At 31.9% G+C, this 27078-nt stretch overlaps 4 protein-coding genes across 7 annotated transcripts in view; 2 read left to right on the top strand and 2 right to left on the bottom strand.

Annotated features, from left to right (window-relative positions):
• Positions 1-260: 260 nt before the first annotated feature.
• The window catches only part of LOC117690222 (uncharacterized), a 55149-nt gene continuing 28331 nt past the window's right edge, over positions 261-27078 (bottom strand). The window contains exon 6 of the mRNA XM_066068332.1: positions 261-566. Coding sequence (XP_065924404.1) covers positions 325-566 — 242 coding nt within the window. The 3' untranslated portion in view covers positions 261-324. The remainder of the gene's footprint in view (positions 567-27078) is intronic.
• On the top strand, positions 668-8338 carry LOC136270534 (N-lysine methyltransferase KMT5A-A-like). 4 transcript variants are annotated; one of them, XM_066068335.1, is made up of 6 exons: positions 668-1020; positions 1377-1438; positions 6228-6269; positions 6473-6569; positions 7442-7601; positions 8116-8338. In XM_066068335.1, exons 2-6 carry the CDS (start codon positions 1412-1414, stop codon positions 8321-8323), a joined length of 534 nt encoding a protein of 177 aa, XP_065924407.1. In that variant the 5' UTR covers positions 668-1020; positions 1377-1411; the 3' UTR covers positions 8324-8338. The 4 variants fall into 4 exon arrangements, with proteins under 4 accessions (XP_065924407.1, XP_065924406.1, XP_065924405.1 ...); XM_066068334.1 differs by having other exon boundaries at positions 1362-1438; XM_066068333.1 differs by lacking the exons at positions 668-1020; positions 1377-1438 and adding an exon at positions 4816-5059.
• Positions 17166-20731, top strand: LOC136269750 (uncharacterized). The gene is made up of 8 exons (XM_066068877.1): positions 17166-17253; positions 17828-17917; positions 18445-18534; positions 19057-19146; positions 19587-19664; positions 20032-20094; positions 20366-20431; positions 20664-20731. The coding sequence occupies exons 1-8, from the start codon at positions 17166-17168 to the stop codon at positions 20729-20731; spliced, it is 633 nt and encodes a 210-aa protein (XP_065924949.1).
• On the bottom strand, positions 22224-27059 carry LOC117686093 (uncharacterized). The gene is made up of 5 exons (XM_066068331.1): positions 26997-27059; positions 25916-26157; positions 24786-24983; positions 24374-24584; positions 22224-22616 (listed from the first exon to the last, which is right to left on the bottom strand). Exons 1-5 carry the CDS (start codon positions 27033-27035, stop codon positions 22329-22331), a joined length of 978 nt encoding a protein of 325 aa, XP_065924403.1. The 5' UTR covers positions 27036-27059; the 3' UTR covers positions 22224-22328.

Raw genomic sequence — 27078 nt, 5'->3', positions numbered from 1 at the left:
GGACTTGGTCGGTACGTTATCAAATCTTCTGAGAAGTCATTCGAGCTCCACTGGATTTAACCACATGACCTTCCAAATTTATATCCTTGTGAACTTTTTAACTAGCTGTTTATTTCGTAATTAAATCAAATACGACACTGTTTTTATTGCTATGATAAACACTGTTAGTTTGTTCCTTAACCAATGTTTTTATATTATTGCCCATTGCTCTTAAATTGATTAAATTAAAAAAAAATCTTAATTTTGATAACAGACAAAGAGAAGGTGATATTTGTTTATTAACAGTTTTAATTATAACTGCCAAATAAAACATCACTGTTCAGTTTACTTAGAACACACGGCACAGACAAGTTCTCTGCCCTGAACATAAGGCGGACACTTCAAAGAACCACAGATAGCCTCAACCTGATAGAAAAGGTATCCATCCTGATTGGCTATTCCTCCATCAGCGACGTCCGGCTTCCTGTCAACACACGTATATGTTGATGCAGCTTTATGAATCGGTCTACCAGCCATAAGGTAACCACTATACTCCAGCTTCCATCCATTGTAACAGCTTCTTCTTCCTAAATTAAACCAGTGTTTAAGTCGCCTTTGAATACAATATGATAATAACGGTAAGAGTGTGTGTGTGTGTGTGTGTGTGTGTGTGTGTGTGTGTGTGTGTGTGTGTGTGTGTGTGTGTGTGTGTGTGTGTGTGTGTGTGTGTTTGTAATCACATGAAAGCCACTACATGAGTATGAACACACACGTTTTATCCCACTACATTTTTTCTTCCCACTACATGCACTCGCGTAGTGGGAAGTAAGTTCATTCGGAAACGTTAATTCTCATCGTCCTTGATTCAGAAAATAAAAATCGTACTATGTTTGGGTTTCCGGTGTGTAAGTGAATTTTTTAACACACCTCGTGCAATCCAGAAGAGTAGTTCACACACTTTACTCTATTTGGGTTAAAAAGCGCGCATGCGCGATTAGAACTTCCTGTTGCTTAAAGATGGCGTCAACTGAACTGCACTCAGTAAGTTTATTTTTTACGATAGTAAGGAAATAATTACTTTTTTAAAGAGAGATCTAAAAGAAGACTAAGAAAAGATTAGTCATAACGATTAGAACTGATGAGAGAATCAATGATTACATTAAAGATTAATTCATTGAGGGGATAGTTTTTGTTTAAGAACGTTTGCTTTTTTATATATAAAATCCAAGATTAGCAATTATTGTAAGGAGTGTTATAACTTAGTAGTATCAATATTTTGCAAATATATTTCAAGAAAAACCAGTGATACGTCTTAGACAAGGACACAAGTTAATTGTATTTTTAAAACAGACAAAATCATTGATATATAAAATATATTTTAGTGGGTTTTTTATTAGTTTGAGGCTTGGTAGAATATAGATGCAGATAAACCATGTCCTATTCACGGGGAAAGCGTGCAGTAAGTGTTTTCAATTATTTGTGAATTGTTCTGAATTATATTTTTATCATAACCGCAATTTTATCAACCACGGTTAAAAAAAATTGGAAAGAAAAATAGGTTGACAAAAATTCTTGTTTGGTTCAAGAGCCTCTGGAAATTTCAAATTAATAATGTTGACATTGTAAATTTACCATTTAATAGAACTCCCTATGCCCCTTCATGGATCTGCACATACACATTATATGACAGTAAACAAAAGAAATGTGCATATCCATTTACCATAGTAAAAATAGATCCTTGTTGAATGATAAGTTATCCATGCCTATGCAATACAATCATGAAAGAAATTTACACAATAGCCAACCCTTCAAGATAAAATTAATATTAGACACAGTAAAACTTAGTGATGCCATTTACTCCTCTCATCACTTGTAAATATGTGAGCGCATTTCAAACCTATACTAAATTTACCTTATGAAGATTGGGATACAAATTGAATGGGTAAATTTGTGAATAAAAGACATTTTGAGTTTAGCTTTAAGCATATTTTATTGACAAATTTATTATATGTATGCAGATTTATAATTACAAATATTCTGAAACAATATGCATGCACCAGCACCATTATTTCATGAAATGCTTTTTAATCAATTTGTATTTTATTCTTTACCATACAGCTTAACAAATGTTCAAAAGAAATATGCTATCAATTTCATGAAACATATATAAGCAAATTTTCATTGTTCTAATGAGCATTATCAATAAGAATGATCAATAATTATATATAATCATATAGAAATATAGAACTGTTGTAGTGGGCTGTGCGAATTAAAATTGGTACAAAAAAATGACCAAACTGATTGATTGTTATAATCGCAGTATATTACCTTCATATATAAATATATTCCACTCAGTTCTGCGCATAAGTAAAAGTCATAAGAATTTTTTAATTGTAGTTCAGATGTGTATCTAAGATCAAAGGTAAAAGGAATTGCACATGAACTATGGCAAAAATCATCAACCAACATCCCAATGCATAATAGGCAGTACATGTATGTGGCTGGTCACTGGTATTACAATGCATTTTTGTTCTCAGTTTTGTTATGAATTTGCATAAAGACCAGTGTCATTGGCAGTTTCCATATTGAGACTTTGGAAGAGAATATTTCTTAAGAAAGGAAAGTTATGGTCATCATACATGCATCTCTCTCTCTCTCTCTCTCTATCGATCTATCCATGAAATGCTTCAACTGTTCCTCTAACAATTTTTCCCCAGGAACTCTATCTTGTTCTGAATGCATCCATCATCCAGCCATTATCAAATTGTGAGTTGTAGGATTGATATATCAAGAATAAAATTTGCTTGTTTGATATTTCAAGTAAACAACAACCAAATCACCAAAAAAAAAAAAAAAATTTGGCAGATTATTCCAGTCAAATCAACATTCTGTACCTTGTGATTTACCTCAGTGCTACAACTTGAATAATTAATGCATCACATTTCAAATAATCATGAATTATTTTGCAAGCAATCATTTATCCCATTGCAAATTTAGCTGCATTACTGTATAACTTTTGTGAAATGTATGATGAATACTGTAATATACTTGAAATTTATTGCACACAACACAAACTTCACTTCTTTTAGTTTTAAAGGGAAATATCAAACAAGTGACACTCATTTTAATATTATAAACAACACATGTCTGTAGTAAAAAAAAGATTTATTTAATTTATTCCATAGAAAAAATCATAAATATATTTTTAGCAAACTACATTTGGTAACATGTAATTTACTAAATAAAAAACTAGTATTATAATCTATTTTAGTTTAAAATCTACATTTATATTCTCACCATTTTTATTATGTATAATTATAGTTTAAATTTTGAGAATTGACATGAACACATTTCTTTATGTCCAGCCACCAAAAAATTAGTACTATTGTCACCTTACTTTGTAAAACTGTGGTCCTTATTAATCCATGTTAATATTTATTTTTTAAATAATTTTAATATAACTACAGGGTAACCCATACATTCTGTACAGATCAACCATATTTGTTTACTTTGTCACATCTTAACTGCAATGGCTCAATGCAGTATAATGAAAAGATGTAGCAGGAGCATCAAAATGTATAGTGTAAAACATTCACCAGAGGTTATATATATACAGTATTTATACATGTCGTTTACCAATATATACCACTGTATACAATATACATGTACATATTTACAAACAAACCAGTGACACTCATATCAATGTTATGAAAAAAAAATTGCACGCATGGTTTTAAATTGTAATCCTGGTTGAATTTTAAAAACTTTTAAGTGTTGGTAGTGAAAATTAAGAATATAACAGCCTTTTTAATTGGGAAGGGCTTATGAGTTTTTTATCTTGGTCCATCCAGGAGTCCCTCAAGGTTTGTTCTGGGTAATTTGCTTTGGGTCCTAGTAATAGATCTGAAGGGGAAAAAGCTAAATTCAACCTTGGGTTTGTTTAAGGTTTACTTTCTGTTACATTGTCTAGTTGTTACAGTAACAATACATATATAATCTTGATTATTAATACATTTACCCCTTTACTATTGTGGTAGAGTCAAGTATATGGCATTCCTACTAGCTCTGGCTAGTGGGTTAACCCTTTAGCTCGATCGGTAGAGTGCTGGACTAGCGTGCCGGATGACCCGGGTTCAAACCCCAGCAGAGGCAATAAGTGTCTCTGTTACATTTGGCGCCCACGTTGGGACCTGGGTATTCTCTGGCGGGTGAGAGAGATTGTCTCCAGAACTTTGCCCCACAGGCACTGGCACTCCAGGAGAGTCGGGACGCCTCTTTCCTTGGAGGGGGACAATGTGGTAGAGTCAAGTATATGGCATTCCTACTAGCTCTGGCTAGTGGGTTAACCCTTTAGCTCGATCGGTAGAGTGCTGGACTAGCGTGCCGGATGACCCGGGTTCAAACCCCAGCAGAGGCAATAAGTGTCTCTGTTACACTATAAATCCAGCGGGTCAATTTTTACTACAAGTCAACAGGTATACAAAGTCTTACATGCATTACACTTAACTTCACAACTGACCAAAATAAAAATATTCTTATGTCTAAAAGTTAACATATGAGTCTACATTAATAAACTGTCCCATTTCCTAATAGCTGCATGGTTTAAGATGAATTTACTTGGTCATATTTATTTCATATGCATGTATAATTATGATCTTACCATGCGCGGATCCAGATATTTTTTCAACTTGATGCATTTTGATGATAAGTTTACAATGTGAAATTAATTTGTTTGAATTTTCATTGGGGGTGCCCCCCCCCCCCCCCCCCTTGACCGACCCTCCAGCTTTATACCCAGCTTTATACCCGCGCATCAAATACATCGGACCATATATTGTTCGATATTACACCAGATGGCGGTCTGAACTATACGGGGAAGAAGAAGAAGAAGAAGAAGGACCAGTCACATTCGGTATTTCAAAGCTCTGGCCTGAGAATGATCTTAGGGTAATATTCACTTCCTGTGAAAGTGAAAGTAGACCGTATTGCTGGTAGCCAGGTAGGCTTATTATACATGAGCAGCACTGTGAGCACATAGTGACATGTATATTGGATGTTTTGCTTTATCATGACGAAACCTGTAAGTTGTAGTGTCGTTAAAATTACCATAATCATGAACAATGGAAGTAACTTTTTAAAAAGTATTTCGAAATGTGTCGGGGCCCGGATTAGAGTCGATCATTACATATGCACATGTTCATGATCATGATGTTGTACGATGAATACTTATACGTGTGTCTGTATCTGTATCTTGCCATCTCAAACTGTGAACGCACATCAAAGTAGAAAGAACAAAAGTAAGTCGTAACCGCCGCTCTTGAAATACTAGTTGGAAGCCCTCGATTGACATACAGGTAATTCTCGATGGCTCGAACTTTGATCCCTCGAAGTCAAACTGCAGTCCCGTAAAGGCCGTTATTCATAATCTATATTTTTTTACTCTCGCTACCTCGAAGTCGCCTTGTATCTCCAAGCGCCATACCTAATTTACACCTACTTGGTCATTTAAATGGCTCAAGGCGTTAGAAGCGGGACCCGTGTCACGGTTTGTTTATTCAGGCGACACTTGTCCTGCAAGGTGATATTTGTTTGGTGATTGACCATACCGATACTTACATGTAGTCTATAATTAACACGAACCGTTTTACGATAATTTGGAGACGCAATGAAAATGAAAAATTGATTGAGAAGAAACAATAATATTGAGCCATGGTCAAATTTTTGAATTATAAAACTGTAAAAATTATGCATATCAGCATCATTGTCATTATAATGATTATTGCTAAACAAGTTCTTACAGCTGGTGAAGGACCCTTACGGTGGGAACAATGCGTGATACTCAGTTATCACATTTATGACATGTCGATCGCCTCGCAGTACAGTAGTTCTGAGCAATCCGGTCTTAATATGATGCATAAAATAAATAATAATTATGAATTTAATTTTTTCAATAGTTGTTTGTATTTAGTTTTAAAAACATCCAGTTCTGTATATTTTACTGAAAAGAAAAGGTACTTGTTAAAGCACGTGCGTAAGGTTATCACTAAATCAATGGCTTAATCATAACATCCGGTAAGACTAATTTTAAAACCTGTCGGTCAACCCGGAAAATTAAAACCAAACAAGGGATTTAAAATGAATTTCTCCCATGTGATCTATGGATGTGTCAATTACTGTATTGTGTAAGTACAGTTTTTCCATTTTTCTTTTTTTTGTACGTGTACATGTACTGTAAAAATGTATTTCAGGTGCAGATAAGCTTGAATAAAGAAGCAGTAAACCCAATGAAGGTAGATTACAAGTATTGAACAAAATGAGTTTTCAATACAGTATGACTTGACATATCATGTTGAAATACAACAAGTTCTTAAACAAGACCATTTGAATTACAGATAAAGATTTTATAAAGAGCATCCATTTACATATATAATACTGATGTGATACATCCAATATGTACATATAATTATACTGTATTTATGATTTTTTTAAAAAGGCGAAGAGAATAAGGCCAGATGAGGATGCTAAATTTTGGTGTCAAGCAGGTTTAGACAAGGATGGATTTGAAAAACGATTCATTAATAACACTATAGGTATTAATTGTTACCTTTATACTTACAGGGTTCGACATTAACTTTATAACCCATTGCCTTATTGGTCGAAGACGAAAGTAGTTTTTAAGTAGGACTAATAAAACCTGGCTGTGTCTTGTCAGTTCTATTGGAATGATAAAATGTTCTGCTTAAAAACTTGGTATAATTTACAATTACCAGTATCTAAATTTTACTGGAAAACCCTGAGGGCATTTTAGCTATTTAGCATAATGGCCAGTCAATTCAAACCTTATTTACATCATCTGATTTAATGATTAAAAATTTTAATAACCAATAAGTGATCTTCATTTGATTTAACACATTGCTGCAATAGAGATATGGAAGCTTTAGAAATATGATAGACTTTGATCAAACTTGACAAAATTTATAGGAATCTTGAACAAAATATCAAGACTGGTTATCATGTATTTTCATAAATCACAACCATTTTAAAATTGTGAATTAATTTGACTTAAATATTTATATTTATTTATTTTTAAGTTTTAAACAAGATTTTATTTCAAAAAGAAAAGGATCGGACAGCAGGCATTGCCTATTTTATCCATTAATTTGTGCAGATCGGATATTTTAGTGATTGTTCTTATTATATCTGTTTTGACATTTATTTTTGGCAAAATTATAAAATTGCCTGCAGACTAGTAAAACTGAACCAACACTTGTCAGCTAGAATAAAGTACAGAGAATTTGTGTCGAGCCCTGTCTTATAATTGTACATACATAAATGTCATCATGTATTTCTGAACATGTTTAAAGTAATATTATATTTCTATTAATAATTATTCTGTGTACAAATGACAAATGTACTTTGCATGCTAATTATTCCAATTATTAATTTGACTTTAATTTTACAGGATTCGGTGTATTTACAACAGCATTTTTCCAAAAGGGGGCCTTTCTTTTAGAGTATGTTGGCAATCGAATAAGTGAAAAAGAGGCAGAAATTCGAGAGAGAAAACGCAGGAAGAAAAAACACAGTTACATGTTTCATTTCAAATGGAATGGGAAACATGTGTGAGTTTTTGTTTTGATATCGGTATACTTTCTTCTCTTTTTCTCCTATTCTTTCTCACATAATCAGAATTATTACAGTAAATAATTTAATACATGATATTTTAGATTACATTTTTAAATATTTTCAGTGATATGTAATGATATCTGCTTTAATTAGTTTTGGTTTTAATAATAGCATTTTTTGTAATATATCCTGTATTTAACATCAACTTAGATTTTTTTTCAGGTCTCTAAATAATATGTAATATAATATTCATCTTGCTTGTAACTAGTTTGTTGACGTACAACATTACTCTTTCAAGAGAGAGAGAGAGAGAGAGAGAGAGAGAGAGAGAGAGAGAGAGAGAGAGAGAGTGAGAGTTGGGGGGGGCAGTCTTTTGATCCATTTCCACTCGGAAAACTAGATAGTTTTGGGAGTTTTACTAGTAAATAAATGTAAGATTAACTAAGGAGTTTCATAGAATTTTACATGTATGCTGGGGCATATTATTTTAGAATTGTTTCAATTTTGTAGTGTTGATGCTACAGATGTACCAGAAAGAATGTGCCGTTATGTCAATGATGACAAGAAGGCAAATGCAACAATGAAATTGAAAGTTTTCAATAATTATCCAAGGCTGTGTTTGTTTGCTCTACAAGATATACATATTGGAGAAGAAATACGTTATGATTATGGTGATGAAAATGTTCCTTGGAGGCAACACTTTCATGTAATTCTTTGAAAAGATCACTTAATCAAACAATGTGTGCTTTAATGTTTGAAAATGAATTTTATTAAAATATTTTCACAAATGAGAAGCATTTATATAAGTTGAGTGTGTATTACTGAAAACTTTAACTATAAATAATAGGCATACTACATTATGATATATTAGATTTGGAGATTCTGATGGTACATGTACTGTACATGTAAAACACTTCTAGAGCACTTAAAAAGTTAAATGATCAATTTCAATGGCATGCTGCTATTTTATTTTAAAGATATTGTTTTGCATTTAATGTAATTTTTGAAATATGTTTCTAGAAAACTAAGATGGAGATGAAGACAACTGAAGTTACAGGTGAGGCAGTTTATAATTATGACTGATATTTTATCAATGTGTGAAAAGGTTGAATCTGTTTTTATTTTAGGAGTAAGGAATCATTCTTTGAGTATTATAAGGTGATAATTTTGGTTGGGGGATGGCCAAATCCAATAAAGCCCAAAGGGCTTTGTGATAAATTTGACCACACTCTGACCGAAATTATCACCTCATAATATTCATAGAACGATTCCTTAATACTTATATGTATAATTAATATTCCCAATTTGTACACTTTAAAACAACATATCAAAACCACTGTTTTTTCATGTAGCACATGCTGTGTATTACTTCGCGGCACAGCCAATACTATTTTTGATTAGGCTATATGGCACACCCATTTTGTATCACTCGTCTGTAATGAAGTTATTTGGCTATAGGCTTCAAAATTAATTAGTAATGTTATTATAGACAAAGACAGTTGAAAATGTAAATACATGTGTTGGTATACAAAATTAAAGGTATCAAGATACAAAGGTGTCTGATGAAATTCACTGTGACTGCCAGGTTCTGAAAAGAAAGGATATGAGTTCCATGTGAGATGTGAAACAAATCTTGTGTGAATAAATATGTAACATGTAGATGTGTTACATTGAAGAATCCGCACTACATATAGGACAAAATATATTATAAGTACCAAGAACAGAACAACTTATTGTCAAAATGGATGAAATAATTTTGAATGGATACTGTTAGCATTCAGTAAATAATATCAACTCCAGGTTAACATGTTCTGTTAGGTTTATTTTCCAATTCGAACAATAATTTTAATTTTTAATAACTGTATATTTTTTTAAAAGATGATGATGATGATGACCCCTTTGATCTCAAAAAGCCAAGGTTTTCAGAGAGAAAGGTATGGAACAGTATGCTTTGTTTACTGTGTATTACCCCCAGTATGTATTGAGTGCAATAGGTGTCCTGTACTGATATCAAAATATTCTAATTGCTACATAATGCATTTGACACTGTTAAAAATGTGATCAGAAAAATAGTTATTTTTTCTTATAAAGCATTAAAAAATGTGTACAATGACAATCACAGGGCTGGCTTTAAAGATTTCTTTGTTATTTTCATTGAAAACACATTGAACATGCTGAACCATAACTCCTTATTTGAAATTAACATGGCATTGTATCTTTATAGCATGGTAAATCAGAAGGATGGTCAAGTAGATCATTTTCATTTGGAATTCAGAGAGTTACTTGCAAACTTGAGTGATACAGTCAATGTTGCTTTATATCTCTTAGATTTCAGATGCATACGTAAAGTAGTATGATGAACTTTGTTCAGATTACCGGTAAATTACATAATTGAAACTCTTTGATTAAACATTGTACACTCAGGTATGTGTTTTTTAAATGCTTATTTATTGACCCAATTACTGTTTTCTTGTAAGTTATAACATATTTTAGACAATTTCATTGTTTTTCATTTCAAATTATATTTATTCTTAAATGATTTCAATATTCAAAGGTCACTTTATTTATACTAAAGTCATTATTTTTTATATATTTTTTTCCTTCAATTGTAGGTTTTACTCAAATATATTTATATTATTATTTTTATTATTATTTATTTTTTGGAAGGGGGGGGGGAATGAGTAACAAAGAATTTTGATGTCAGATCTGATTAAGTTTTCTCTGAACCTTAGGTATGGTGTAATATCAGATTGAATAGTTATAACTGTGCAAGCTAGTTTTCTTTTTACATGTAGTCATTCATTGAACATTATTTCTTGTTATGACATTTCATTTGTGATCAAATGATATCTTAAGCTACAAAATTTATTTAACATTTTGAAACAGTTCAGTTCGTTGATTTTTTTCATTTTATTTTTATACCTTAAATTTAATTTGCATGTTATTTGGATTACGAATACACCTGTAATTTTCATTACTGATTTAGAAGAAAATCTTCATTTAAATATTTGTTTTACTTTTAATGTTTACTTTTAGGAACAATGCCAAAGCAAGGCAAAGGTCGATTGCATGCTGGAAATGATAGACTTAGTGATGATGATGACATAGATGAGGATGCTCTTTCTGGTGAGGATAAATATTGATTATAATTTACATGTATTTACTCAACACCATCTCAAATCTAAATTCTCTCTCTTGCTCTCTCTCTCTCTCTCTCTCTCTCTCTCTCTCTCTCTCTAAGTGTTGCACACATGTAGTGACATTCAGGTTAAGTGTCATCATCAATTTAAACTTACACAGTAGTATTGATTTATATCTCTCTCTCTCTCTCTCTCTCTCTCTCTCTCTCTCTCTCTCTCTCTCTCTCATATCAGTTTTGCACACATTTAGTGACATTAAGGTTCAAAGTGTTTAAAAAATGAGTTAAACCTCTACCTCTACCTTTCTCTCTGTTGCTATATCCCTCATTTTCCAGCAGATTTTTGAGAAAATGTCTGTAAATATGTTATAAATGTTTGTATTTACATTTAGGAACAATGTTAAAGCAAGGCAAAGGTCGATTGCATGCTGGAAATGATAGACTTAGTGATGATGATGACATGGATGAGGATGCTCTTTCTGGTGAGGAAAATATTAATTATAATTTACATGTATTTACTCAACACCATCTCAAATCTCAATCTCTCTCTCTCTCTCTCTCTCTCTCTCTCTCTCTCTCTCTCTCTCTCTCTCATCTATATAAGTGTTACATACATGTAGTGACATTCAGGTTGAAAGTGTATAAATAATGAATATTGATTTATCTTTCTCTCTCATTATGTCTCCATTTTTTTCATTACTCGCTCTCTCTCAGTGTTTAAAACATGTAGTGACATTCAGGTTAAGTGTCATCGTTAAATAAAATTTAAGAGAACTGAAGTTTTTGTTCTCTTTCTCTCTGTCTTTCTCTCTGTTCTCTCACTCTTAATGATATCAGTTGATGCATAGTTAAAGGTTAATTTTGTTTTATTTATCAAACATCATCAAAAATATTTTTGAAATCTCTCTTCCTTTCTCTACCTCTACCTTTCTCTCTGTTGCTATATCCCTCATTTTGTAGCTGATTTTTGAGAATATGTCCATTCCAGTAAATATGTTATAAATGTTTGTGTTTACTTTTAGGAACAATGCCAAAGCAAGGCAAAGGTCGATTGCATGCTGGAAATGATAGACTTAGTGATGATGATGACATAGATGAGGATGCTCTTTCTGGTGAGGATAAATATTGATTATAATTTACATGTATTTACTCAACTCTCTCTCTCTCTCTCTCTCTCTCTCTCTCTCTCTCTCTCTCTCTCTCTCTCTCTCTCATATCAGTTTTGCACACATTTAGTGACATTCAGGTTGAAAGTGTTTAAAGATTGAGTTAAACTAAAGAACATTGATGTTTATTTTTCTCTTTCCCCGTTTCTCACTCTATTCAATGTTCTCCCTCTCCCTCCGTCTCTCTCTATCTACCTATCTATCTATCTATCTATCTATCTATCTATCTATCTATCTTTTTATCTATCTATCTATTATATGTATATATACAGTTCTGCACACATGTAGTGACATACAGGTTTAGTGTCATCATCAAGTTAAACCTAAGAGAACTGAATTTTTTGTTCTTTTTCTCTCTCCCTCTAATTATTTCCCTCCCTCTTTATCTCTCTCTCCCTCACTCTCTCTCTTACACTCAAAAGATATTCCAAGCTTAATAAAAGATATTTTTGAAATCTCTCCTCCTTTTTCTACCTCTACCTTTCTCTCTGTTGCTATATCCCTCATTTTCCAGCAGATTTTTGAGAAAATGTCTGTAAATATGTTATAAATGTTTGTATTTACATTTAGGAACAATGTTAAAGCAAGGCAAAGGTCGATTGCATGCTGGAAATGATAGACTTAGTGATGATGATGACATAGATGAGGATGCTCTTTCTGGTGAGGAAAATATTAATTATAATTTACATGTATTTACTCAACACCATCTCAAATCTCAATCTCTCTCTCTCTCTCTCTCTCTCTCTCTCTCTCTCTCATCTATATAAGTGTTACATACATGTAGTGACATTCGGGTTGAAAGTGTATAAATAATGAATATTGATTTATCTTTCTCTCTCATTATGTCTCCATTTTTTTCATTACTCGCTCTCTCTCAGTGTTTAAAACATGTAGTGACATTCAGGTTAAGTGTCATCGTTAAATAAAATTTAAGAGAACTGAAGTTTTTGTTCTCTTTCTCTCTGTCTTTCTCTCTGTTCTCTCACTCTTAATGATATCAGTTGATGCATAGTTAAAGATTAATTTTGTTTTATTTATCAAACATCATCAAAAATATTTTTGAAATCTCTCTTCCTTTCTCTACCTCTACCTTTCTCTCTGTTGCTATATCCCTCATTTTGTAGCTGATTTTTGAGAATATGTCCATTCCAGTAAATATGTTATAAATGTTTGTGTTTACTTTTAGGAACAATGCCAAAGCAAGGCAAAGGTCGATTGCATGCTGGAAATGATAGACTTAGTGATGATGATGACATAGATGAGGATGCTCTTTCTGGTGAGGATAAATATTGATTATAATTTACATGTATTTACTCAACTCTCTCTCTCTCTCTCTCTCTCTCTCTCATATCAGTTTTGCACACATTTAGTGACATTCAGGTTGAAAGTGTTTAAAGATTGAGTTAAACTAAAGAACGTTGATTTTTATTTTTCTCTTTCCCCGTTTCTCACTCTATTCAATGTTCTCCCTCTCCCTCCGTCTCTCTCTATCTATCTATCTATCTATCTATCTATCTATCTATCTATCTATCTATCTATCTATCTATCTATCTATCTATCTATCTATCTATCTTTTTATCTATCTATCTATTATATGTATATATACAGTTCTGCACACATGTAGTGACATACAGGTTTAGTGTCATCATCAAGTTAAACCTAAGAGAACTGAATTTTTTGTTCTTTTTCTCTCTCCCTCTAATTATTTCCCTCCCTCTTTATCTCTCTCTCCCTCACTCTCTCTCTTACACTCAAAAGATATTCCGAGCTTAATAAAAGATATTTTTGAAATCTCTCCTCCTTTTTCTACCTCTACCTTTCTCTCTGTTGCTATATCCCTCATTTTCTAGCAGATTTTTGAGAAAATGTCTGTAAATATGTTATAAATGTTTGTATTTACATTTAGGAACAATGTTAAAGCAAGGCAAAGGTCGATTGCATGCTGGAAATGATAGACTTAGTGATGATGATGACATAGATGAGGATGCTCTTTCTGGTGAGGAAAATATTAATTATAATTTACATGTATTTACTCAACACCATCTCAAATCTCAATCTCTCTCTCTCTCTCTCTCTCTCTCTCTCTCTCTCTCTCTCTCTCTCTCATCTATATAAGTGTTACATACATGTAGTGACATTCAGGTTGAAAGTGTAAAAATAATGAATATTGATTTATCTTTCTCTCTCATTATGTCTCCATTTTTTTCATTACTCGCTCTCTCTCAGTGTTTAAAACATGTAGTGACATTCAGGTTAAGTGTCATCGTTAAATAGAATTTAAGAGAACTGAAGTTTTTGTTCTCTTTCTCTCTGTCTTTCTCTCTGTTCTCTCACTCTTAATGATATCAGTTGATGCATAGTTAAAGGTTAATTTTGTTTTATTTATCAAACATCATCAAAAATATTTTTGAAATCTCTCTTCCTTTCTCTACCTCTACCTTTCTCTCTGTTGCTATATCCCTCATTTTGTAGCTGATTTTTGAGAATATGTCCATTCCAGTAAATATGTTATAAATGTTTGTGTTTACTTTTAGGAACAATGCCAAAGCAAGGCAAAGGTCGATTGCATGCTGGAAATGATAGACTTAGTGATGATGATGACATAGATGAGGATGCTCTTTCTGGTGAGGATAAATATTGATTATAATTTACATGTATTTACTCAACTCTCTCTCTCTCTCTCTCTCTCTCTCTCTCATATCAGTTTTGCACACATTTAGTGACATTCAGGTTGAAAGTGTTTAAAGATTGAGTTAAACTAAAGAACATTGATTTTTATTTTTCTCTTTCCCCGTTTCTCACTCTATTCAATGTTCTCCCTCTCCCTCCGTCTCTCTCTATCTATCTATCTATCTATCTTTTTATCTATCTATCTATTATATGTATATATACAGTTCTGCACACATGTAGTGACATACAGGTTTAGTGTCATCATCAAGTTAAACCTAAGAGAACTGAATTTTTTGTTCTTTTTCTCTCTCCCTCTAATTATTTCCCTCCCTCTTTATCTCTCTCTCCCTCACTCTCTCTCTTACACTCAAAAGATATTCCAAGCTTAATAAAAGATATTTTTGAAATCTCTCCTCCTTTTTCTACCTCTACCTTTCTCTCTGTTGCTATATCCCTTATTTCCAGCAGATTTTTGAGAAAATGTCTGTAAATATGTTATAAATGTTTGTATTTACTTTTAGGAACACTGTTAAAGCAAGGCAAAGGTCGATTGCATGCTGGAAATGATAGACTTAGTGATGATGATGACATAGATGAGGATGCTCTTTCTGGTGAGAATAAATATTGATTATAATTTACATGTATTTACGCAACATCATCTCAAATATAAACTCTCTCTCCCTCTCTCTCTTTCTTCGCTCTCTCTCTCTCTCTCTCCTCAATCATATCAGTTTTGCACACATGTAGTGACATTCAGGTTGAAAGTGTTTAAAAAATGAGTTAAACTAAAGAACTTTTCTCTTACCCCGTCTCTCACTATATTCATTGTTCTGTCTGTCTGTCTGTCTGTCTGTGTCTGTCTGTCTGTCTGTCTGTCTGTCTGTCTCTCTCTCTCTCTCTCTCTCTCTCTCTCGTTTTGCACACATGTAGTGACATACAGGTTTAGTGACATCATCAAGTTAAACCTAAGAGAACTGAATTTTTTGTTCTTTTTCCCTCTCCCTCTAATTATTTCCCTCTCTCTTTATCTCTCTCTCTCTCTCACTCTCTCTCTTACACTCAAAAGATATTCCAAGCTTAATAAAAGATATTTTTGAAATCTCTCCTCCTTTCTCTACCTCTACCTTTCTCTCTAATGCTATATCCCTCATTTTCCAGCAGAGTTTTTGAGAAAATGTCTGTAAATATGTTATAAATGTTTGTATTTACTTTTAGGAACAATGTTAAAGCAAAGCAAAGGTCGATTGCATGCTGGAAATGATAGACTTAGTGATGATGATGACATAGATGAGGATGCTTTTTCTGGTGAGAATAAATATTGATTATAATTTACATGTATTTACTCAACACCATCTTAAATCTAATCTCTCTCTCTCTCTTTCTCTCATCTATATAGGTGTTACTTACATGTAGTGACATTCAGGTTGAAAGTGTATAAATAATGAATATTGATTTATCTTTCTCTCTCATTATGTCTCCAATTTTTTTCATTACTCTCTCTGTCTCTCTCTCTCTCTCTCTCTCTCTCTCTCTCTCAGTGTTGCACACATGTAGTGACATTCAGGTTAAGTGTCATTATTAATTTAAATTTAAGATAACTGAAATTTTTGTTCTCTTTCTCTCTGTCTTTCTCTCTGTTCTCTCACTCTTAATGATATCAGTTGATGCATAGTTAAAGATTAATTTTGTTTTATTTATCAAACATCATCAAAAATATTTTTGAAATCTCTCTTCCTTTCTCTACCTCTACCTTTCTCTCTGTTACTATATCCCTCATTTTGTAGCTGATTTTTGAGAATATGTCAATTCCAGTAAATATGTTATAAATGTTTTCATGTTTACTTTTAGGAACAATGCCAAAGCAAGGCAAAGGTCGATTGCATGCTGGAAATGATAGACTTAGTGATGATGATGACATAGATGAGGATGCTCTTTCTGGTGAGGATAAATATTGATTATAATTTACATGTATTTACTCAATTCTCTCTCTCTCTCTCTCTCTCTCTCTCTCTCTCTCTCTCTCTCTCTCTCTCTCTTTCTCTCTCATATCAGTTTTGCACACATTTAGTGACATTCAGGTTGAAAGTGTTTAAAGATTGAGTTAAACTAAAGAACATTGATTTTTATTTTTCTCTTTCCCCGTTTCTCACTCTATTCAATGTTCTCCCTCTCCCTCCCTCTCTCTCTCTCTCTCTCTCTCTCTCTATCTATCTATTATATATATATATATATATATATATATATATATATATATATATATATATATATATATATATATACACACAGTTCTGCACACATGTAGTGACATACAGGTTTAGTGTCATCATCAAGTTAAACCTAAGAGAACTGAATTTTTTGTTCTTTTTCTCTCTCCCTCTAATTATTTCCCTCCCTCTTTATCTCTCTCTCACTCTCTCTCTTACACTCAAAAGATATTCCAAGCTTAATAAAAGATATTTTTGAAATATCTCCTCCTTTCTCTACCTCTACCTTTCTCTCTGTTGCTTTATCCCTCATTTTCCAGCAGATTTTTGAGAAAATGTCTGTAAATATGTTATAAATGTTTGTATTTACTTATAGGAACAATGTTAAAGCAAGGCAAAGGTCGATTGCATGCTGGAAATGATAGACTTAGTGATGATGATGATGACATAGATGAGGATGCTCTTTCTGGTGAGGATAAATATTGATTATAATTTACATGTATTTACACAACATCATCTAAAATATAAACTCTCTCTCCCTCTCTCTCTCTCTTTCTTCGCTCTCTCTCTCTCTCCTCAATCATATCAGTTTTGCACACATGTAGTGACATTCAGGTTGAAAGTGTTTAAAAAATGAGTTGAACTAAAGAACTTTTCTCTTACCCCGTCTCTCACTCTATTCATTGTTCTGTCTGTCTGTCTGTCTGTCTCTCTCTCTCTCTCTCTCTCTCTCTCTCTCTCTCTCTCGTTTTGCACACATGTAGTGACATACAGGTTTAGTGTCATCATCAAGTTAAACCTAAGAGAACTGAATTTTTTGTTCTTTTTCTCTCTCCCTCTAATTATTTCCCTCCCACTTTATCTCTCTCTCTCACTCTCTCTCTTACACTCAAAAGATATTCCAAGCTTAATAAAAGATATTTTTGAAATCTCTCCTCCTTTCTCTACCTCTACCTTTCTCTCTGTTGCTATATCCCTTATTTCCAGCAGATTTTTGAGAAAATGTCTGTAAATATGTTATAAATGTTTGTATTTACTTTTAGGAACACTGTTAAAGCAAGGCAAAGGTCGATTGCATGCTGGAAATGATAGACTTAGTGATGATGATGACATAGATGAGGATGCTCTTTCTGGTGAGAATAAATATTGATTATAATTTACATGTATTTACTCAACACCATCTTGAATCTTATCTCTCTCTCTCTTTCTCTCATCTATATAGGTGTTACATACATGTAGTGACATTCAGGTTGAAAGTGTATAAATGATGAATATTGATTTATCTTTCTCTCTCATTATGTCTCCAATTTTTTTCATTACTCTCTCTGTCTCTCTCTCTCTTTCTCTCTCAGTGTTGCACACATGTAGTGACATTCAGGTTAAGTGTCATCGTTAAATAAAATTTAAGAGAACTGAAGTTTTTGTTCTCTTTCTCTCTGTCTTTCTCTCTGTTCTCTCACTCTTAATGATATCAGTTGATGCATAGTTAAAGGTTAATTTTGTTTTATTTATCAAACATCATCAAAAATATTTTTGAAATCTCTCTTCCTTTCTCTACCTCTACCTTTCTCTCTGTTGCTATACCCCTTATTTTGTAGCTGATTTTTGAGAATATGTCCATTCCAGTAAATATGTTATAAATGTTTGTGTTTACTTTTAGGAACAATGCCAAAGCAAGGCAAAGGTCGATTGCATGCTGGAAATGATAGACTTAGTGATGATGATGACATAGATGAGGATGCTCTTTCTGGTGAGATTAAATATTGATTATAATTTACATGTACATGTATTTACTCAACACCATCTGAAATCTCTTTTTTTCTCATCTATATAAGTGTTACATACATGTAGTGACATTCAGATTGAAAGTGTATAAATAAGAAAATTGATTCATATTTCTCTTTCATTATGTCCTTATTTTTTTCATTACTCTCTCTCTCTCTCTCTCTCTCTTTCTCTCTCAGTGTTTAAAACATGTAGTGACATTCAGGTTAAGTGTCATGGTTAATTTAAATTTAAGAGAACTGAAGTTTTTGTTCTCTTTCTCTCTGTCTTTCTCTCAGTTCTCTCACTCTTAATGATATCAGTTGATGCATAGTTAAAGATTAATTTTGTTTTATTTATCAAACATCATCAAAAATATTTTTGAAATCTCTCTTCCTTTCTCTACCTCTACCTTTCTCTCTGTTGCTATATCCCTCATTTTGTAGCTGATTTTTGAGAATATGTCCATTCCAGTAAATATGTTATAAATGTTTGTGTTTACTTTTAGGAACAATGTTAAAGCAAGGCAAAGGTCGATTGCATGCTGGAAATGATAGACTTAGTGATGATGATGACACAGATGAGGATGCTCTTTCTGGTGAGAATAAATATTGATTATAATTTACATGTATTTACTCTCTCTCTCTCTCTCTCTCTCTCTCTCTCTCTCTCTCTCTCTCTCTTATATTAGTTTTGCACACATGTAGTGACATTCAGGTTGAATGTGTAAAGAAAAAATAAATTAATCTGAAGAATAATAATTTATCTTTCTACCTCTCTTCATTGATATTGCTATCTCTCTCTCTCTCTCTCTCTCTCTCTCTCTCTCTCTCTCTCTCTCTCTCTCTCTCTCTCTCTCTCTCTCTCAGTTTTGCACGCCTGTAGTGACATTCAGGTTAAGTGTCATCATTAATTAAACTTTAGAGAACTGAATTTATTGTTCTCTTTCTCTATCTACCTCTCTTTCTTGCAATATATCTTATTTTCTAGCTGATGTTTGAGAGAAAATTTTATAATTATGTTTTTGTTTACTTTCAGGAACAGTGCCAAAGCAAGGCCAAGGTCTGTTGAATGCTGGAAATGATAGACTTAGTGATGATGATGATGATAATTCTGGTGAGAATAAAGATTAATATTTATTCACACCATCTCAAATGTATCAGATCTCGATCTCGATCTCTCTCTCTCTCTCTCTCTCTCTCTAATTTGCTGACCATTTGTCTCACTTTCAGTAAATGACATCCTTTTCCACACAGATGTAAACATTTGTTCTTCATAACTATGCATTGAAAATTTTTATTGGTTTCCGTATTCATTTTGACCAAATGCAACATTAATAAGTCACACTTGTCACACTCAAAAAGGTATCTTTTAATTGGCGTATCAAATGGACAAATTTTGTACGGTTTCCAAAATTTTAAAAATACTATTGAATACACAGTAAATGTAGCTTTAAATGAATTTTATCCTATTTTCTTGTCAGTGAAAGACCCTGATTATGAGCCAGACCATAGCTCTGACAATGATTCTGACTCTCTTTTTGAAGGTATAGTATGTCCTTTTTAATGCTGTAATCAGCAATTAAAGAGAATTCAATTTGTCAATGTATCATTATCTTCAAAAGTATTCATGTAATATGTATAATTAATAGTTTCTATTGTTTAACACTTAAATTTATTTTTGTAAGTAAAAATCAACTTTGGGTTATAATAAGATGTTTAATATAAATGCATGAACAATTTACACTAAATTTTAAGATAAACAATCCCAATCAAAATTATACCTGTATAATATTTTATTACATATTTTAACTCTAGAAAACCAAGATGATCTTCATCCTGACAGTTTGGGGGAATTATCTTGCAGTGACATTGGATTAGAAAGTAATTGATTTTCATCTATACATGTAATATTAAAGTTTTTCATCTGTTCATATGGGCTCTTAAAAACTATTGTGTATGAAATAGCTTTTAAATGATACAATTATAAATATCAAGTAGCATTTATGTCTTTGCATTAAACTATATATTGTCAAATCCTTTAACAATAAAAGAACAGCCCTCATTTATTTACTTTATCCCTTTTTGGACAATAAATTAAATCTTGTTTTTTCAGAATGTCCTACTATTGATCCTAGAAGAGAAATAAACACATTCCATTTTAACTTGATCAATTCCATTTGATCAAATTCTTTGTCTGGTTGTTAATTATATAGAAAACAACTGAAAACAATGCACATTTAATAAAGTTTTTATTTCCAATGAATAACAACTGCTTGTTAAGAAAATTGATTTCAGTATTAAAAAATATAACAACAAAAGAACCAAGCATGGTCTGACAACTCATGAATTGTGAAGGGAAAATATCAGCTTTCCCTCATCACTGCAAGAGTAGGGTTTAAGAATTTTCTTAACAACTGCTTGTTAAGAATACCACGTTTAAGCTACTGCCTTACAACTGCTTATTTAAAACATAATAGACGATTTCAAGACATAAGGCTTATAAAAAATTGTGAATAAAAATACAACGAGAAACAATTCAGAAAACTGTAAGGTAGAATATTCCAAGCTTGCATTTCTTAACAACTGATTGTTAAGAATAGCTTTTACAAACTAAATAAAAATTATTTTGACACTGCTAAAATCCACTTTTAACAATCAGTAGCAGTTTGTGATTCATAAAATTTTCTTAACAACTACTTGTTAAGAAAATTGTGTTTACAATAAAACCGTTACTGCATGTAACAAGTTCATGTTTAGATTATCAAAAATGGCTTTTGATGCAAAATATGACAACTGATTGTTATGAATGCCATAATCTCTCACAGTGCAAAGTTTGCAAGTCCTAACAACTGGTTGGCAAGAATCAAGCAAAAAATCAAGTTATCGGTTTGTAAACCTCTACAAAACCGTGTAAACAACTGCTTGGTTAGAATATCAGAATTTGCTTCACAGAGAGCAACTCTTAACAATTGATTGTTAAGAATGCCGAAATCTAAACGCCATTGGGAAAGATTGAGGAAATTTGTAAAAATTGTTGGTTTTAACAACTGGTTGGTAAGAATTAGGCAACGAATCAAGTTTAACATTTGCAATCCTTCACAAACCTGAATTTGAAACTTCTTAACAACTGCTTGTTAAGAATGTCAGAAGTTAAGTTTTTCTGTGTGCAACGCCTAACAACTTGTTGATAAAGAATTTATTCTTAATAATAAAGGTAAGATAACTCTGGAAGCAATAACAATGTATTTCTTAACAACCACTTGTTAAGAAACTCTCAAAAGATGCTCAAATCAAACTTAACGCTGTTGTTACGTTTAGAATACATTTGCTCATGAATATGAATTGATATCAATTGACAATGACAAGATGATATTCAACGCTATAAATGTCTGTCCTAAATGAATAAGTAATCAAGGAGACTATCTGGAGCAGCACAAAACATGCAGAATTAATTAGTTATATATAATATATCAATTATATTTATCTTCAATGATTTAGTTAAAGATTCAAGCTGACGAAAACACACTTTTTCTATATCGTTATCTTCACCAAGTATTTATTTGTGTATATATATATATATATATATATATATATATATATATATATATATATATATATATATATATATAAACTGAAAGCCGATTCAAAACCGCACCGGTTTCATTGTAATCATATATATATATATATATGTGGTAGAAATCATAGTAACTAAAGTTTGATCATGTATTGAAAATCTCGATATTCTTGGCATCTCTATTTATGTAATGCATCTTGTGAATCACACTAACTTAAGATTTTCCTGCGCGATTCTCTCTTTAATCTTTGATGGAATGTTTTTACTGTTAGTTAATTGAAAACCAGTCGCAAAACAGGAACTTAGTTTAACACTGACAATATGATCAGTACTCGTGAAGCAACCCTTATTCCTTTTGAAAATGTTCAATTCAAGGTCTTCCCCATTTACACTGCGCACTTCACCAATGTTAACTTCTGTCTTAGAAATCTTTACGACCACCATGTCATTTTTCTTGTACTTTCTTCTGTCTGCCCCTTGTTTTGTGAAAACCTGTAAATATTGCATAAAACAATTTTAGTTTAAGTCAAATCACATTCATTTTTATAAAATGTAACCATCAATTAAATTAGAATCAATAGAACTTGTTTTATAATAAATAGTTCATTACTATATACTGATGAGCTTTGTTTATTAATATTCACTGTTAAATGTTCTGCTCTCTCTGATACTTTTGATTAATTGAACTTAGGCAGTAGCACAACATTGTTACCGGTATATTAATTTCATTTTTAACAAAATAAAATCAAACAACAACGTGTTCAATGTTTATAGGAAACAAAATAATACAAAAAATATATTAACATTTCGTGCCAAATTACGTTGTCTGGCAATTAAAAGGATATGAAACTATGTATGTTGTCCCAAAGTAATGTGGATATGACATACTGTTTTCAGCCAAAATATGTGCAAACGTTGTAAATACGAATAATACATTTTACCAGAGTTGCCTCTGCTTACCGCTGGTGCATGTTTCTTTTATAAGATAACTCATTATTTTTCATGATGTTAATTTTATTACCATATACTTATAAATCCGTAAAGTTTAAATGCGTAATTATTCACAGCAATGAATTGTAGATGCATAATATTTTTTGTAAACCAATGTGTTTAAAATAACATGAACTCATTTGATTTCTTACTTATATAAACATTGAAACTTCTTATCTCATAACCCCTCTTATCGCTTAGATACATGTAAGTTATTAACTTTCCCACATACGGTATTTTATAGCGGTGTTTTCGATGTTAAAGTGTGTTGTGTTAGGTGATGTGTAATTAATCAGCTTGTCTCAAATGCAATATATTATCACCTTAAATGGTGTCAATGTAAAGATCTTGATTACTGGGGTTTTTTTTTATTTTAAAGGCGGTAACATGCATAAGTTCAGATTTGAACTTTGGTTTAAAAAAAAGAGCGTATTTAAAAGTCGGGATCTAAATTCAATGTGCTTTAAGGGCGCACAATAAATTAATAACAACGGAACTTTCTATTAAAATCTGCTGTTAAAAGTATTCTTGATATGGTACAATACAAACAATAGGACATATTTACAAAGCGGGTATTAAATTTCATTTGAATAATCTCAAAAATAATTTACGTAAAATAATTTAGTAAACACGGTACATCTCCCTGATGTCGCGGACATGTAGTTCTATTTCTATATGGTCTACTGATAGAACATTCTACCAGAAAATATTCCAGAGATGAGCTTGAATACAAGTTAATATTGCTGCTTGATTCCAATTTTTACGCATATTCAAATTAGTAAAAAAATAGCACGTACAAATTTTTAACAACGGGTTTTCATATTAAATTAGAATTAATACAGTATTTTAATACGTTACTTTATACTGAATTAAGGAATTTAAAATCAATGCACAGTACCATGCACTTACATGTAAAAAATTGTTCGCTGTTCAAATAAAAAATCGAAATAGTCGTCTTTTGACGATAAGTACAGAACCGATATTATTGAAACTGTTATCTTTTTAATTTCTAATGAATGAATCATTGATTTATAACATCAGTCCGACTAGAAACTGAAGCTTCGTGTTTTTAGATTGGGTTCAATATATGAACAAATTTTGAGACTACATGTATGTAGAAGTTAGAAAGTTTATATGGGGAAGACCTAAAAATTGTCTCTACCGACAGACAGACGAATGGACGGACGGATAGGTTGATTCCATTACTAGTATACCCTGACCCTTAACTTCGTTTACGGGGGTATGGTAAAGCTCTTTACCTCCTTGAATTGCGATCTCTTTTCTTTGTACTTTTCAATCAAGTCTAATTCTTTTTCACTTAAAGTTGACATCGGGTCTACTTCGGTAGTTCGATTCAAGGTTGGCCAAGTTTCTTCATTTGAACCCAGAATTTCACTAGCCAGAAATTCTTTCCACCAATTTGTACACTCGTCTGTAAATTGTGCAAGCTTGAAGTCTTTGTCAAGAGATCTGAAATAAATTTGTTTCGTAAATTAATTGTCTTATGCATAATTATTTTTCATACACAAATAACATTCACAATTTTGATTTTTTATTCAAATAAAAAGAATTATAAGATATGTCTTTTGGTGTTTTAAGATCATATATTTTTAATCAACCTCAAAGTAATGTGTCAAATCTGGGACCGATAATATCAAAATATCATTGAACCTCATAAGAGTTTGAATATCTTCTTCTGCCATGTAAGGGTGCACTTGATTCGGAATGCCTGGAGGTGTCATTTGACATCCAACATCGTCTAGTTTAAAGATTTCTAGTTGTCTTTCATCCGATGTTGGATGCCACTGTTCTTCTGTCGAAAGTTTTTTGTACTGCACATAAACATGTCCAGTTCCATCTTTTTGAACCCTTAAATGTATAAAATAATTGAATGTGTTAAAAGTACAGAGTGTATTGCAATGCAATGTGAGTTTCGGTAATATTTATGTCTCGAAAAATCAAGGAAACAAAACAGCAGTAAGGCTTAATGTTCAAACAAATACCATATAACGGGCTGCTAATTTTTAAGAGTTTTATTATAGCATTGAATAATTTATTTTTGACATCGTTATGACAATAACTGCCGTCAGGTGAACTTACAAATTGAATAACGCGCGTTATAAATCCGTAAAGTTATTCACAGCACTGAAAAATAAACAAGTAAAATTTTCCGTACACACAAGTGTATGCATATGTATTTGGAATCCCCTGGACATTGGAACTTGTTATTTTACCTCGCTCAAACTGCTTAGATAAGCAATAAACGTCTACATATTTGTATTTCTTTTTATGACATGTGATCTATTATTGTCTCCGATGCAATAAACTCTCGTCTTAAATGATGTCAATAAGAAAACAGCTGTTAAATATGTTATGCATTATTTCAGATTTAAAGTTTGGTTTAAAAAATAATTTAAGAGTACACGTATTGAGAAGTTGGGATCAAAATTTGATACAGTGCAATCTATACAAGATATATACATTGCTATGAAAAGAATTCATGACGATACTAAAGACCTTATTTGCAAATCGGGTAATTGAATTTCACTTTGTAACTTCGTTCACTTCTATCTTAGTATAACTGGAACTTCACCTTGATTCTCAGTAAATGTAGTTAAGGTGTTATACGATCTTTGCTGGTTGCAACTGAACATTGAATCGGTATTGCTGATTTATTTCAATTTTTCCACATATTTGAATTCGTAAAGAAAAATTTACAGAACATATTTAAAACACCGGTTAGCCTTTTAAAAACCATTGCAGTAAATTGTATACTAAAGATGCAGAAAAATGATAATTACCTGTACATCTTCGGAAACGTTATGTTGTGAACCTGATTAATAAATGGTTCTAACCAACCAGAAATGTTCCAGACAGTGTTAACTTTGGAAACATGCGGTTGTGGAGTCTGTGAGTTGAAAATCAGAGCTTCTAAATTGGGCATAGTAAGAGCATCCTTTTCTTTTAACTTCTGGCTAATTTTTGAGAAGCACTGGTCTACATCTTCGTGAGTGTGCCCAACAAGTAGGAATGACATGTATACCTAGAATTAAATTACCATTGTAACTATGCAAGGTATATACATTTTTATTATATTATGTAGGGATTTATCAAAATGCTATGAACCTAGATTATGTCATATTGTGGGGGGACTTTAATTGCCAGCTTGATACAAATAACAATGACAAAAGTGTTAATATTCTAAACAATGTTTTTGAAAAACTATTATTTTAAAAATCGCTAGATATCTAGCGGGAAAACCTGTATACGGGGCCTAACAAAGTGAAATGTGAATAATACATCCCATTGTAGAATTGACTAAGTGATTGCTTCGGAAAACTTAGTTTTTCCACTGAATGATATGTTTTTGAGAAAAGCCCCTAAAGTTGATATTAATAGATTTACAGATCACTTAGGTATATCTTTTGAACTCTGTACTTGTGAAAAATCACGAGGTGCTAGTTATTGGAAGCTTAATGATACGCTTTTACAGCAGAAAACTTTTTGTACGAACTTCAAGCTTTCGTATACAAAGAAACTCAAAAGTTGTAATTACGTATTTGTAGACACTAAATGTGTAATGTATGATGATAATGATGATTATGTTATAATGATTATGTAAATAAACTTGATTTTAATAAAAGAAAAAAAATGTAGGGATTGATATAAGGTAATGTCACAGAAACAAGCAACAATCATAAAAAGTGGCGTAAAACAAGAATTATGGCATTAAATTTTAATTTTTTAAATTACCTTTGTATTAATATCTGATATACAGTATTCATAAAAAGTAATATTTGTTTCGATGCTTTAGCGTATTTTGCGATATAAACATTTGTTAACGTAGAAATTAATTAAAACTGAACACATTTCACAACTTACCTCCTTAACAAAATCATGTTTCACAAGGTAGGCCATCATTCCTAGAAAATATTTATTTTTGTTCTCCCTGAAAATAATTAGT

This window comes from Magallana gigas, chromosome 8, assembly GCF_963853765.1.
Source record: "Magallana gigas chromosome 8, xbMagGiga1.1, whole genome shotgun sequence".
In the NCBI taxonomy this organism is placed as follows: domain Eukaryota; kingdom Metazoa; phylum Mollusca; class Bivalvia; order Ostreida; family Ostreidae; genus Magallana; species Magallana gigas.
The sequence above is the reverse complement of the archived record's forward strand: the minus strand, read 5'-3'. Positions and strand labels throughout refer to the sequence as shown.